Here is a 15,820-nt window from a genome sequence, read left to right as displayed (position 1 = left end):
TATATATATATATATATATATATATATATATATATATATATATATATATATATATATATATATATATATATATATATATATATATATATGAGATAGCAGCTTTACATAAACCATAACTCACAGAGTAATGGCACGTTACAGTATGTATCTGACCTTAAACAAAAAAACAGCTGAAAGTTGTTCTCTGACTGAGACATGGAGTCTGGAGTGACATAAGGCCTGTTATCAGCTCGCTGTCCAGCACAACATTCACGTGGCCAGCTTTTACTACAGTTTGTTTATAGACAATATTTTTAATCTAAATCTATATTCCATGGACGTTCCTTATGGTTGATGAAGCATCTGGTACCATTTTGTAACATTCTAATCCACTTTTATAAGGTCAACATGTCGGTAACATGATATGCATTCTCTCAGAGTTTCTGATTGGACCATTTAGAGCCATCAAAAATGACTGGTTGGAAACCGGAGGGAAAAAAAGTAATTGATTGGTGAAGACAGTCCAGCTGCTGTTGAACTTTTACTGTATACACTGACAAAGGGCATAGCATTTCTTCATGAAAATGGCTCATGAACAATTATTATTCAATGTCTTTTTTCACTTGTGTGTGTTTCTGTATAACTGAAGTTAGTTAGCTCAGTTTGGTGTCTTTTATGTCTCTATTAGGAGCACTGCTGGCTTAGAATGGTAGTATTCCAGTAACAGGCAGCCACTGGGTAAAGTGTTGACCCAACACTACACAAGCATGCTGCCCTCATATTAACAGTTTTATCCTAAGGTTGCCACATGTGCTACAGAAAGCCTGGTGCAGAAACACTACCAGAGAGACAGTGAATCAAGCAGAGGGCAGCCTAGACCTTCAGGGCCAAGCTAAGCGAACACATGAACAGAGTGGAAGCAAGACTGGTGCTGACACTGCATCTCGTTTTTAGCATCAACACAACAGAGCATCCTTACAGAGAGCCATTCCCGAGCCTGTTCCCATCAGACACGCGACAACACCCCTCCACTCTCGGTACAGTGAGGGAGATATTGTATTGGTTTAAATAAGCCTGAGACAAGGGGTGATGTGTTTGTCCAGAGAGAGAAAGAGTGAGTGATTGAATGTGAAAGGAGAGAAGACTGAATGGTGGGCCCAGGCCAGGCAGAAGGCTTTTAAACAACCCCCCACCCCCTCTCGCCCCACACACACACACCCCACGACCCCCAACCTCCAAACACACTCTCAGAGCCACGATCAGATGCCGAGGTCTGCAGGAACTGGCTCGAGACATAAAGAAGTGTGAATCATCACATAAGCTATGCTTATGTTCTCACTTTCCTGTGGGCACATGAGCAAATACCTCCAAAGAAATAATACTCAGCAACAACTCTTTACAAGAGGCTGCACGACAGCCAAAGCCAAGTCACAGTGTATACTGCATGATTCTGACATCCCAGGTTGTAGTGCAGCTGTCCACAAGTCAGCTGCTCACGTTTAGGCACTGTAATTAAATAACTACTGCTTGGCAGCTAACATAACACATGATTGTTACCTATGCTGGAGGTGTGGTTTTTAATTACTGTGGGTGTGGCTACAGGAAAAAAGATTACAGGATTATCACTGTATTGATGCGTTTGCGAGTGTGTGGGAGAAGATGCATGCATGTGCAGGTGTGCTGACATGTTATAGTGTGAAACACTGTGCAGTAGATGGTGGTGTGTGTGTGCATGCGTGTACGCCTGTTTGAGTGTGATATTAGCAGCAGCTGTGTATTTGAAAAGCTCAGGGGAGACGTGAATTCGGCCAGCAGCACTGTGGTAAAACTCTTGGCCACAAACAGATTAATTCCACACGTTTACTACCCTGACGGTCCACACTTACTCAGCTATCCATAATCCAGTTTAGGGAATTTATAATCTCATGTTATTGTCTTTTTATGTGTCATTTTAAAATACTGTGCAAGAAAGGACTGCCAGCATAGGACACAGTCATTTTAAGTGTGTTTTTCAAGCCATTCTTTTTACATCATTTTCTGTTCACATGATATGTGGTTAATTTATATGTCCTGGAAACTGAAATGAACACAATGACACATGTCAAAATGTTTCCAAAGAAATTCAAAAACATTCAAAGCTGTCTGTTTTGATCCCGTGGGTTTCTGGACTGAAGGCGAGAACAAGATCTGTATTTCCATGAAATACATCTCCATGAAAACACCTGCACACATCACCCCAGCACCCACTCACCTAATCACACACACTTTGCTTGGACACACACGTCCTCCCAGCAGGACAGCCTGTTGAAAACAAACAAACAAACAAACAAATGCACACACACGCACGCACGCACATGTTGCTGAGATGATTCAAGGGTCAACATTTTTCCTGACAAAAACGAATTAGCAAATTGCAGATGCTACAGAAGCTTAGCCAAACTGAGCAAAGTTACTCACACTCACAGTGTCACTTCCCTGTCTGTTTGGGCATGAGCCATTTTCACATGTAACATTCTCTTTCCTGTTATGGCAAGAGGTGAATACCTATCTATTGCAGAGCACGTCTGTGGGGGAACCCTTCTGAGTCTGGTCCGTTCCACCTTAGGAACAGAGGACTGTCCTGGGAAGTTCCATGGCTCATGTGATGTGAAATGGTCCATCAAAAAAGATTCATTTTTATTTTCAGGAGAACAGAGTCCACTTCTATTCTGCTCATATTAACTAACTGAATGAACTAATCTAGCATATCCCTTACGACAGGGCATATGTTAAGATGGAGTGCATCCTAAAGACAACCCATCATTCAAGTAATGTCAGGTGTGTGCCATTCAAATTTATACTTTAACAGCACATGGGCAAGTTGTGTCTTGTTCGTGTCTTTTAGGCAGTTTTACTAGGCTCAGAAGGCAAGTAAATTTTGTCTCATTTTGTGTGGGAAAGGTAAGCCAACAGACATTCTAAACATGCGACATTTGTCTCCAATCTTATGTTTTTGCTATACTATCATTAAGATTTTTCATGAATAGGAAACAAGACTATGACATCAGTGGCAATGCCAAGCTGTAACAAGACTCACATTCTGCTCAGCACAAACTACTTAGAGATCCAGTGACCTATCGGTCATTTGCCCATGTTTTGCTGTGTGAAGTCAGCATTGAATCTTGAATTACTGTAGAAATGCAGGTGGATTTGTGAAAGTCATCAACGCACTCCATTTCCAAGGCACCTTCTCTCTGCTTTAAAACTCAAACACGGTCAAAAGCCAAACTGGTTATCCAGTATTCAACAAATATCACTATATCAGGGACTGGGATCAAATAGTGATGGAATGGTCTTACAGTGGCCTTACAGATCTTCACCCTGCTGAGGTATAGAGGGATGCTGATTTTTCAGGACAGAACATGTGGAGGGAGGGAGGGGATCTGGGGGAGAGGTGATGGTGCAGGGCTTCCCGTCATCCCACTCACCGCTCCAGCAGGCCACCGCCACCTTCACTTTTCAGCTCTGCGAACACCTGCGTGAAGAAGTGTGGCTCGGCGTTTATGCGCAGCATCTTCGAGCTCGTGGTGTTGACGATGGCCAGGCAGCGGTCCCAGAATGCATCCTTGGCCGCCTCCACCAGGAAGGGCTTGAGCGGGTAGGAGATCTCGTTGCCCATGTAGGAGTAGGACAGGTAGAGGCAGGTGAGGAGGATGGCCTGCAGCTCATGCTCGGAGGACACACGCTCGCCGTCCACCACGTCACGACACAGCATGTAGACGAAGACCACGTTGGCTGGCGTGACAAAGGCCTGGTCCTGCCAACCCTGGAGAAGGAGTGAACGGTCGACGGCGTGAAGCCACAGGACCGGGTCAGCGGGGGAGAGGTGCTTGAGGCGGTAGCAGCGGCCACACAGGAACTCCCCCAAGCAACGCAGCAGCTCACTGGTGGAAGCCTGAACAATAATGCGCTTCGGTGAAGGCGGGCAGGTGCTGTGGGCAGCCTTGCTCCCTGATGTAATAGAGTGTGCTTTACTGTAGCCCAGGGGGAGTCCCATGCGCAGGCCCGTCGGGCCATCATAGTGGGACAGGTTCGCACAAGAGAGGGACTTCTTTACATTCTCTTGGTTGAGGTGCAGCACAGGGTCTTTCTGGTAGATACCATTGTTGCTGTTAAGCAGCGCTGCGGCTGACCCTCGGCCGTTGTTATTGCCCTTCCTGGAGCTGGCCCGTTTCTTTGTGGATGCCACCAAGCGTTTCCAGGTGAGCGCAGGCAGGAAGACGGCAGAGCCACGCTCCTTCTGTGCATTTAGGGAGTGGCTGGTCAAACTGGGGTAGTGGCTGAGGGAGCCTGATCGGTTGTCATAGTAGCCAGGTTTCCGGGGACCCGGAGAGAGGGACAGTATGGTGCCCATAGGGAATGAAGCGATGAGACACCACCACCCACACTGGAACTTGTGTGCATTCACACAGCTTGAGCTCTGCTGTCAAACTGTATTATTCCTTTGCTTTAGTGACAGAAATCCAGCAAGAGAGTGAGGGTTATTGTCATGGATGGACCCTAGGAATATAAAAATTAAAAACCCATACATTACGTTACAATAAATATCAGTAGTTAATCATAATATATAGTAACTATACAAGGATTAAATTTCCCAACTTTTACAATGTTCATGTAGGTCCAGCTAGAGTTGTATAAATACCTGTAATTCAACTCTGGGATGTTAGCATTTAACTAAAGGCAAGCAGTGAGGCATTACTGAGCATTCCAGCGCCTGTGTCTGCTGCGTTCGTGGGCCACGCTGTACCAGACACGGATTGGGCTTTCCATAAATACCCGTAGGTCTCGTGAAGGGGCACACAGTAATTCTGACCCACTTACAGATGGGCTTAGCTTCTGGCCAGGGGGGATTTAAACCTTATTCAATTTAGTTCACATATGTTTTTCTTTCAAGAATCCCTGGAATAACACTTACTACAACTATTATATATATATATATATATATATATATATATATATATATATATATATATATATATATATATATATATCGTATTATATATTGTTTGCAGCATTCTGAATACAAAGTAATCCTCTCCAATGCCTTTTTTCTAAAGCGACAACATGAGGCCTTTTAAACGTGTGTATACTGCTACATTTACTGCTACAGGTTCATAATAACTGGGATGTGTACACTGTACATGGTTAATAATGACTGGTGCTCACCTACCCAGGTGTTGCTCGTTTATCGCTGTCCGGTCCCGCACAGATTTGTTCCTCAATACACAGATCCTTAAGATGTTTGCTTCAACTTATGCACAGCATACGTTGAGATAATGCAGATAACCCAATTTGCCTATAATTCTTACGATCAATTTATCAACAACTCTTCTTTGAACGTGAGCGATGTTCGACGTGTTCAGCTCTGTGGAGACGTTTCCACAGAGCCTTCGTCGGCATCCCTCAATAGACTCAATTCTGCTCCTATACTTTTAAAACGTGCGCTAAGCCCAGCCGTGTGGCCCATCTGCCGAGCTTCTTTCAGCATGCTTCAAGTCACACGACCAGTAATATGTCCACAGACAAAAGAAGTCAAACTTCTGGTTTAAAGCAGTCTGTTCACCAGCAGACTAACCGATGCTCTCTGTTGTCCGTTATACTCCGCTCACGCAGAACTAATGCATTTATATGTGCAAATAAAGTTCTGTTTCAACGAGATTTACTACGTCCAGCATTTACTGCTGCTGAGAACATAACGAGCTCTTGTCACTCCATAGTGGCTCCATTGCTCGCGACATCCTGAACGCACTGAACTGCGCGCGCAGCAGACGGACACCTTTTCAAAACCCCTCCTTGTGTGGCGCGCGGCGTGTGCGAGCAGACGCGCCACATACTGCATCCACTGTTTGTACAAACTGACAAAACGAGTTAAATATAAACGCATCCTGCATATATATTGTGGCCATGCTGAGCGGTATAAAAGATGTTCAGTGTAAAACACTGTATCGTAGGGCGCGGTGTACCCACCGCTTTGAAATGCAAAGATGGAGACATTCAAGTTATGGCCTCGTTGTTACATTTTACATTTATGGAATTTAGCTATTTTCTCTATTTTCTGTCTGTACAAGTGTGGCAGCGTTTGTTTACACATATTTTCTAGTATATGCGTTACTGGTAAGTGCTGGTCCAGGCTGTTCCTCGTGACCTGTACATTTAAAAAGGAAGCATGCACACGCTCTCATCTTGCCAGTTCACTTCACAGACTCGCGCCTGGCGCAGATACAAGAGTTCATCAAAGGTGTCCCACTTTTCCCGTCGCTTTTATCACGATGGAGATTGCGATACATTATTTGTGAAAAGGCAATATTATAACATTATTCAGGGAATCCTATAACAGAGGAGATTACAAGTAGAGCTGTTAGGTATTACGGTCTTTTCAAGAAACGTTCGTAATTCTGAATATAAGGCCAAGATCCTATTCACGGCTTAAGGCAAAGCATATGCAGTGAAATATATTAAAATAGTTGATATTCTGGAGGCAAAGAGAAAGACAGCAATGAAAATGTGTTTGAAGAGCACAGAAAGACGACAAATGAATCCACTACGTGTCTGGTGCCCTCTAGTGGCTAGCGGCAATACAACTTTTGAACCCCCCGCCCACTCCCATGTAAGTGAACGGCTCACACGACAAACTTTCATTTCAAATTACACATCTAATAATTTTTTTTGCCATTTGTGTTTTATCAATTCTATAAGGTCTCCTCACGTTAACGTCTATCCAAATATTTTTCTTTACGATTAACATATTTTAATAAGTTATTGGAAGATACTTAAAGGGGATTGGCTATGGGGTGATTGACAGCTGACGATCAAATATGAATGTACAGGCAGCTGACTCGATGACCTACTATATCAAGTTTGACATCTTTTTTTAACTTTCAGTATTAATAAACGTGACTCTTCGGCTTGACATTTTTGAAATAATGCAGTGTCTTGGTGTCAAGTTCATTTCAGTTAGCTAAGGAATTAAGTTCCCTAACGTAAGCAAACAAACTAGAAATATCGAAATATCGCTTGGCATCAAACTTCGGCTTGCGTATTAAAATATTACTCGGCATGTCACATTAAATGTCAATAATATCCTGTAATTAAAATAAAGAATATACGATTATTAAATATCCCATTTAAAGATAATATTAAACATTTTGAAGGACTGAATATGGAAGCTGTGGTTTAGATGCTTTGGGTAACAGATTATTTATATACAGTCTGTGGTTCTGTTTTTCTATCTATATATAGCTATATGATGTCTGAAGAAACTGTTCGTGCTTCTCAGAAACTCGGACTCTGAGTCACTTATTCTGAGATGTATGCCCCAGGGCCCCGAGGCAGGACAATTAGACAAAGGCGAGGCAGACAACTGGACCAGGAAGGAAAGACTAAGGAAAATCCAGGGTATTGGTCCTTACATCATTTGCAAATCTGCAATCATTGCATTTGCATTTAAAGCTCACTGTTCTTGTGCAGAAAAATAACTGGGGTTTAAACCATATCAACATCATACTCAGGCTTGAACAATCCAGTGTCCTTTTCTCCTGAAAGTGTTTTTGTTGGAATATTTATTTATTATGTACTGCACCAGACATGACAAGCAAAAGTGCAGTCTAAAAGGAAATATTTTCCTTTTCACAGACAAATTGTTTCAGTTTACGGCAAGAGGCATCAAACCAATTATTAATATAACTAATCCCATTGCCCAGACTGGCACAGTCCTCTCCTGACGGGTCCTCTATTTTCCAGTCATCAGGCTCGTATTGTCCAGTCACATGATGATGCCAGAACCTTCATAAGTAGAAATGGCAGAAAGGTACTGTAGTTAATCTGAGTGTGTTGAATTTAAAGGGAGAGATCACCATTTTTTCAGCAAATGTGCTCTTTTTAAAATTATTTATTGGATGATTTCTAATTTCTTAAAGCTAATTGAAATAAAGCCATGCCCCATCTTCACCAAACATCATCAATGTGCATAATACATATTACATACATTGTGACATCATAATAGCATAATGATCTGCAAGTGTCAATGCGCTACCGAGAACTCGGTGTGCCATTTCCAAGTTACTCACTTTCCAGTACAAGTTAAATACTCATACAGTCAGCATACTGGGTAAAAACTGGTCTTTTTAATAACTGGTCTTTATTGTTTACATATGTTACCTATTATATAAAATTATATTTTAGCTTTATATAGTTCTATATATTCTTATTTTCTTGCATATTCTTTATTGCCATCCTGTTTTCTCTGTTGTTGTATAACATAAGCTGCTAAATGGAAAATGTGAATTTCCCTCAGGGGGTGAATAAAGCATCTCATGTCATGTCATGTCTATACTGAAATGCTTCTTTTAATTACTTTGTCAAGACTTTTTCATATCTATTTATATCACCAAAGCCTTTAACTGTTTTTTTGCCATGGTAGTGTAAAACTGCTTTAATTTGCTGTGTCATTACTACTTCCTGTTGCCATGTCAAGTAAAAATTTGGGGTGCATTTTCTGATAATGATTAATCTTAGCCGATTACAAGCAATTCTAAAGTTTTTTGAGTGTTTCCCATGGGCCTAAGTCTTAGTCTCCAAAATTACCAGTGAGTTTTAAGTAGTTCTTTGTTGACTCTGCCTCTGCCCCTGCCCTGGAAAAGCACAGCCACTTGAAAACCAAACCATGTTCATGTATGTACGTTACATTTACATACATGAACAACTAATGTAATGCTGACTTGGTCGTTCAAGTTCAAACCACTTCCAAGTTGCCATTGTTGGGCACCTGAGCAAGGCCCTCAATTGCTAAAGCTGTACTCAAGTTACTTTGAGTCCATCAGAGTTGTCTTTGTCTTGATTTCTAGCCTTTGTTTCCTAGGGTTTCAACCATGACTACTGTAGTGGCCTATACCAGCTTGTTGGTTTCAGTTATACTAGTGCTTGGAATGTGCTTAATGGATTCAAATCTGTTAGCATAGTATCTTATGGTAGCTTGTAAGCTTATCAGGGAGACTACAGTTCATAGTATACATACAAAAACTGAGAAATCTAGAAAAGGTCCAGATCACATCTAAATGGTATCAGATGTACTTTTGGGTGAACGTTCTCTTTAATATGAACTTGAACTGGCATAATACTAACCTGTAGGTGGAGTATTCTAAAACTCAACCAGAAGCAATTCCTGAACGGTGTGAATAAATAAACATGGCTCTTACGTTACACCAGTTGCATTCAGGGGCTCATTGTTCACCCACATCCATATTCCTTCAGTCTGCATATCATTCAGCCCAATCCAGTGGTTTTCCCAAATATGTGTAGATATAACGTCCTACAAAAAGTGTAAAATAACATGGGATTATTTGAGAACAGTTACAAGCATATAAACTGCTCTCATATTACTACTATATTCATATGCACACCATATTTGGGTAGAAATTAGTAGAAGTTGATATAATTACATGCAAGTGTGGTTAGACTGAACATTTGATCAGTATCTGTCATTTGACTGAACACGTGATCAGTAGGTTTGGTTAGGTGTGCCACCACGATATCCAATGAGATTATCCCCTCTCATTCCCTTTAAGATCTTGTTACAGCACAAATACAATTTTGTCATGGCAGAAAACATGTAGGAACATAAGCACAAACAGAATTTGACACATGAAGAACAAACTTAGTTTTCAGGGGAGTCACCATGTCAAAATATATGGCACTCAAAGCCTTAAATTATTACTATTGTGCACTATGATTAGAATAAAATACATTTTTGCATAATTTTGATATGACTAATTATTTAAATTATATAATTTTCCATGCAGAGTGAAATGCTAACTGTCTAATTTTCATATGATTTGTGAGGAAGCTGACATGTATTTATGTGCCTATTTGAACTGTTTTGAGGAAAATACCAGGTTGTTTTTGTACTAAGAGCAGGTTTGAGGAGGTCGTAGCGCAAATGCTGTTTAAAGCCAAAATAGGTTCAAAAATACAACTGCCCTGGAATATTTTTAAAATGCTACTGCCACAGCCCAGCTGCGCCACTTCACCAACATTGTCTTCACAGGTCCTTTCATTTCTGTCCACCAAATTAACAAATTCAGATAAACGTGAATGTTAGACAGCTTTAATGCCCCAGCACAGCCATGAAATCAGTGCCCTTAAACTCACCTGCTCAGTTTGGCTGGTTATTATAACCAAGTATCCTCCTTTCTCAACACAGTGATCTTGACTCTGTGTCCAGTTCAGTTTGACAGTGGAGAAGTAGTAACACTTCACACCAAGACTCTTCCACCCCTCCTCACAAAATCCATATTTTTTACATCCTTGTGCCAAAAAGAGAGAACATCTACTGTAATATACATTATTCAGGTATTTTGATTATGGATAAGCTTTTGGCAATGCATGTAGATGTAAAATAACATTCAAGTAACAAATAACGTTTACTGTAAAGAAAGAGTGGAGTATGGAACTCACTGACTAAGCATGTATGCATATGTAAACACATGTTTACATGCATGACACCAGTAAACAAGTTGGTGCCTCACCTAGCTGTGAGAAAACACCCTCAAACCCTACAGTACTTGATCAAATGAACGCTAAGAAGCTTTAGAATTTCGCTGCACTCACAATGGTGTTGCTCTGCTTAATTAGTACTGTGGTGTAATGATCACATTCACAATCTAAAACACTTAAAAGATAGAATGTAAATGGCACCACAATAAACTATGGAAGGAGAGGAAAGGCACTTATTACTACTCAAATATCTTATCTCTCAACCCTAATAGAAAATATGCTCTTGTGGGGGGGGGGGGTTAGCTCTTTCCTGGTTGAAATCTGAACACTTTTCAGCATAAACCTTCTCAGACTTATGTTTGACTTCTATTTTTGGATAGAGTTTGCATGACTTAAAGATGTTTATAAAGTGAGTTACAAGAAAACCACATCCAGCTGAAAACTACTCCGCTGATGTTTAAAGTATGGCCAAGGTTGGTTAATCTGACATATTTGATAAACTATTTCTTTATTTTCATTAAACTCTTACCAGTTGCATTATCTTCTTTCATTAACAATTTGTCGTATTGTTCATGTAATGTCTTAAAGGAGTTCACATTATTAAAATCTGTTGAAGGAGAATATAAAAGGTAAAGTCGCACAGTGAAGAATAAAATTGAGATATATAATTTAGTCCTCACAACAAAAAAACACACATTTCCATTTTACTGTGTTTCCGCATTCTACAAAATAAACACAATACTATAAAGCCTTATTCCAAGATTTATTTTTAAATGCCACATGAATGAAGAAAGGTAAGTCTAATTATTAAGCATTTTATTAATTGATAAAAATTAAGCATTTTAATGTATTTTAATGTAAAAGTTGTACAAAATCAAAAACTAAAATAACTCACTCAAGGGGAAATGGCTGATATGTGGTTTTTCATTGCAAGGGCTCAATTAATATGTGAATCTGGCTTGTGAGTTAGCTGTAACATATAACATGTGCTAATTCAACACCTTAGTTATATCTTTCAATACTGACCCCAAGGATTTCAAACACCACTTTGCTACGTAGAAGAATGAAGTAGAGAGATACTCACACAGGATTGCCAGGATGCAGACAGCCACCAAAGCACTGAGCAGGAGGCCCATTAGAGTCCTGGCCAAACAAGCAGAATCCATTCTTCTGAGAGGCATGGAAGTGTGTTCAGATGGGTCTGAGAGCAATTCAATTATTGAATTAAACAACAACACATGGGCACCTATGTGTTTCCCTTTCACATACCAGTAATAATATTAATTAACATATACATGATAGTGAATATAATATTATAATAATATTATAATAATTAAAGACTCGATCACCATTTACAATGCATTTTGTAATCCTAGTTTAGCTTGATCATAAATCTTGATAGATGAAACTGTCAAATAAACTTGTAGTTATTTACTTAGATGTGTAAACTACACATGCACTAATTCAACACATCATGAGTAAATTGAATGAAACTTTGGATTAAAACAAGTAATGTTCCATTCAGGAAACTTTGGATGAAAAGTGCCTTTACCTGTTGAACCTTGGTATCTTTTCTTTGCAGAAATTTGAGAGAGCTCAAGATCAACATTTGCATAGACATTTTCCATTTTAAATCTTCACAACACACTGAAGCGGCAAACCTCCTGATGGCAGGACAAACATTGAGACACACAGGAAGTGTGTCAATGATTGAAATGCTTATAACGTGTTTGGTACAACCCAGTCTATATCGAGCTGCAGCAAAGTGTTTTGCTCATCTGTAGATTTCTTCACTAGTATCCCCATATCTTTTCCCCAATAATACAGATTATGCTGGGATTGGGGCAAAGTTACTGCAACTAGTGAACAGTGCTGGTTTGCAGCCTAGAACTCTGGGTCTGGAGAACAAAGTAAATGTTTTTTTTTATGGTAGTTATGGCTGAAACTTTGCTCACACATACAGAATTCTTTGTTAGGCAAGAACATTATTAATGGGAGGAGTCTATGTTTGTGTAGCATTGTAAATGTTGTTTTTAAAAGTACCAAGAGTGGACAGAGGTTGGGGCCATGGTCATTTAAGGCAGTCTACACCCCCTTTATCTGGGTTTCTTGACTGTACTGCAGACTGGTGGTGACATATATAACAGTCAAACCCATGTGTAATCCGGTGGGAAACAAACTTCTCCTTCCAGTGAATTATTATCAAGTAACTGATTACATTAGCACTTTTGAGCTTGCTCAAGTTTGCAACATGACCTATGCTGTTATGGTCACTGGTAAAGTCAAAGTGGTCCATTTCATAATAACAGTTCAGATATCAGTTTTGTGGATGTAACTGAACTTTCAGTTATGTTACTATTCTAATAGTGGAACCAGGAACATTCACATTGCAGTAATGGTGCAGCCAACACAGTCTTGCAGTTCACTGTCAGTCACTGGTGCAGAACTGATGTGGATGATGGAAACCACATCAAGAGTGTGGGAAAGGAGGGCAACTTCCTCATTTTGCTCTTCACTGCAAACATTTCAGTTTCAGAGTAAGAAGGCATAAAAACACGAGGGGAGTGTGCAAAATAATCTTGCACTATCTGAAAAGGCTTTCAGTGTCACCTAGAGCCCACTCACTGGAGTCCAGAGGAGAGAGGTGAGAGGTGAGTGGCGGAGCCATGACCTGTCACAGAGAGCTGGGTATGGACGTATAACAGCTTGTTCAATATGCAGCAGTCCATCAGCCTATGTCAGACCTCAATGAGGTGGGACAAGTGCAGATTACGTGTCCCTTACAAGCACCAAGAATCCATCAAGAGTGCCGAGAGGCCACCTAAACTAGAGACAAGGGAAAAGGAAAAGTCACCCAAATGCATCATAATGGCTCATGTGCTACAAACGCTGATCGCCGCAAGCATCCTGCTCACAACAATATTTCAAGCCCACAACGCTGTGATATATGCACCAGAGTGAAATTACTCAGGACAAACTCCCATCCAGCTAAACTTAACTGAGGGAAAAACAGAAATGTTCCTGGTTGATTTGTGCCATTTGTGATTTGTGTCATTAAGTGTCCCAACCAACAGTACAAGAGACAACTTTCGACATATGATAAGCACATGTGCACCCACCCAAATGGCTGGCCACAACTACAACTATGTTCAAGAGGGGCCCAGCCATGGTGGACAACAAAACCTGGAAGCTGGACAGCAAGTTGGCAGGAATATACATACAAAAAGTGGACATTTAGCATTCTAAAGGGGCCGTACTTCAAGGACTACCAATAAGGCTGGTGTAACCCCATATACTTGACCTTCAAAGATCCTAGGATGAGAGATGAAGGATATTATATTCTCAGGACGAGGTACACGGACGAGGTACTGGACGAGGTACCTAGCCTACAGCCTAGGAGCCTCGGCCTGTTATGCTTGCTCAACTGGGAGCCCTAAATTAAAGACAGCCTTGTTCCCCAGGGATATCCAGAACAACATGGAGATGACACAATGCCTTATATACCTGTTCACTAGGAAACAGCTCTTTGAGACCAAAGAATGCAAGGCATTGCATTGTCAGTAGCCCCCAGTAGGAAGGAGAAAATATTTCCCCCTTGTTTCAGCCTACCAGTGGGAATTTTACATGTTTTGAATGAAGGGTAATTAATGGAACTCAAGTGGTGGAACTGGGTAGCTGCCTCCACATAATAGACATAATGACCTTAACTAGTCAGTGTATCTTGATGCTATAGGCATCCACAGGACAGTGCCAAATGAACACAAATCAAGAAACCAGATAAGGGCAGTGCTTGAATCTTCACTATTCTGGTGGGTGACCATAATAAGAATGTAGACTTAATTAACTACATCTAATATAACTAGCAGATGTTCATTAACCACACCAGAGATGCAGTCCAGGGTATAGCAGAGCAGCTGGATGCAACCAGTCTGATAGCCTGGCAAAACAGAATCGTCCTGCTGTACCTTCATCCCGAACAACACCGCACCCAATGGAGAATTCAGCTAATTGAAAAACACCCTAAACAAGGGACATGGTTATCAGCTGGTGAAGACCGAGATGACCGAACAACAAGATGAGTGGGTACCTCCCATGCAGGAGGATCCATATGATCCAACTCCAGACTTTCCCCATCCACCACATGGAGATTATGGTCCTCCCAGGTTTGCGTAATAGGTTGCAGCATGGGTAGAACGCTAAAGATTTTTTGATTCAGGCATATGCATATCTATATGTCATGCTAAGGGAAGATCGTTTTTCTCCAAACTCTGTTTGGTTTCTGAGAAGAATGCTCTGTTGCCGACCACTCTGTACTTCCTGAGCTGGAAGACATCCCTAAAGCACTGTGGGCCACCACAGTAATGCAATAATAATGCAATAATAACACAATAATAACGATGTGGGGTTTATAGGTGGTCCTCCCTACAAGGCTCAACTCAAGCACGGTACCCCTGTTTACTGTAAACAGTATCCACTATCTCCTGAAAAAGAAGCAGGTCTGTCACCAATCATTGACTCACTGCTCATCCAAGGCATAATCATTCCTACTGTGTCACCCTACAATACACCTGTAAACCGGGGGCGTAAACCAGGTGATTAGGGATATAGATTTACACAAGATCTTAGGCACATTCATGACATAGTAGTTCCTATAGCACCGCTGGTGCCTGATGTGTCTGCCATTCTAACCGCTATTCCTGCACACCATCACTACTTTACTGTTGTGGATATTTGCTCTGCCTTTTTCTCTGTACCTGTTCACCCGGACAGCCAACCACTTCTCGCATTTACGTTTCAGGGTAGGTAATACACGTGGTGCTGGCTCCCCCAGGGCTTCCTGGACTCCCCGGCTGTGTTCTCCGCTGTTGTTAAAGACGCATTGGCGTCCTGGGTCCCTCCAGAGGAGGAGCACTGTGTGATGGGGTCCCGCTCACTACTGAAACATCTGGCTTCATGTGGGTTTAAGGTTTCACCATCTAAACTCCAGTGGTGCAAGCCATCTGTCATGTATCTGGGGTTCCTGCTGTCCGCTGGTGAACGCCACCTCTCAGATGACCGCCGGGCAGTCATACGTGACATCCCTCCACCCAGCACAAAACAAGCCATCCTGAGTTTCCTGGGTCTGGCTAACTACTGCTGCCAATGGGTGCCGGATTTTTCCTTTCATGATAAAGTCCTAAGGCATGACTGTGGAAAAGACTGTCTTGATACATTGGTCTGGACTGAGCCCATGTATCACTCATTTAGGCCTCGTACTCTGCTCCAGCGCTTGGCCTGCCGAACTATAATCTGCCCTTCCACCTTTACGTTT

The 15,820-nt window shown here is 41.3% G+C and overlaps 2 protein-coding genes across 3 annotated transcripts; both read right to left on the bottom strand.

Annotated features, from left to right (window-relative positions):
- Positions 1 to 1,210: 1,210 nt before the first annotated feature.
- si:dkeyp-92c9.2 (uncharacterized protein LOC571482 homolog) lies at positions 1,211 to 5,737 on the bottom strand. 2 transcript variants are annotated; one of them, XM_027018965.2, is made up of 2 exons: positions 5,185 to 5,737; positions 1,211 to 4,518 (listed from the first exon to the last, which is right to left on the bottom strand). In XM_027018965.2, exon 2 carries the CDS (start codon positions 4,370 to 4,372, stop codon positions 3,443 to 3,445), a length of 930 nt encoding a protein of 309 aa, XP_026874766.2. In that variant the 5' UTR covers positions 4,373 to 4,518; positions 5,185 to 5,737; the 3' UTR covers positions 1,211 to 3,442. The 2 variants fall into 2 exon arrangements, with proteins under 2 accessions (XP_026874766.2, XP_026874765.2); XM_027018964.2 differs by having other exon boundaries at positions 5,189 to 5,737.
- Positions 5,738 to 7,560: 1,823 nt separating this feature from the next.
- On the bottom strand, positions 7,561 to 12,226 carry LOC113582924 (C-type lectin domain family 6 member A-like). Its single transcript, XM_027018973.2, has 6 exons — positions 12,062 to 12,226; positions 11,594 to 11,710; positions 11,039 to 11,116; positions 10,165 to 10,319; positions 9,213 to 9,325; positions 7,561 to 7,800 (listed from the first exon to the last, which is right to left on the bottom strand). Exons 1-6 carry the CDS (start codon positions 12,135 to 12,137, stop codon positions 7,623 to 7,625), a joined length of 717 nt encoding a protein of 238 aa, XP_026874774.2. The 5' UTR covers positions 12,138 to 12,226; the 3' UTR covers positions 7,561 to 7,622.
- Between the last annotated feature and the right edge of the window lie 3,594 nt (positions 12,227 to 15,820).

This window comes from Electrophorus electricus, chromosome 8 (genome assembly GCF_013358815.1).
Source record: "Electrophorus electricus isolate fEleEle1 chromosome 8, fEleEle1.pri, whole genome shotgun sequence".
NCBI lineage: Eukaryota > Metazoa > Chordata > Actinopteri > Gymnotiformes > Gymnotidae > Electrophorus > Electrophorus electricus.
The sequence above is the reverse complement of the archived record's forward strand: the minus strand, read 5'-3'. Positions and strand labels throughout refer to the sequence as shown.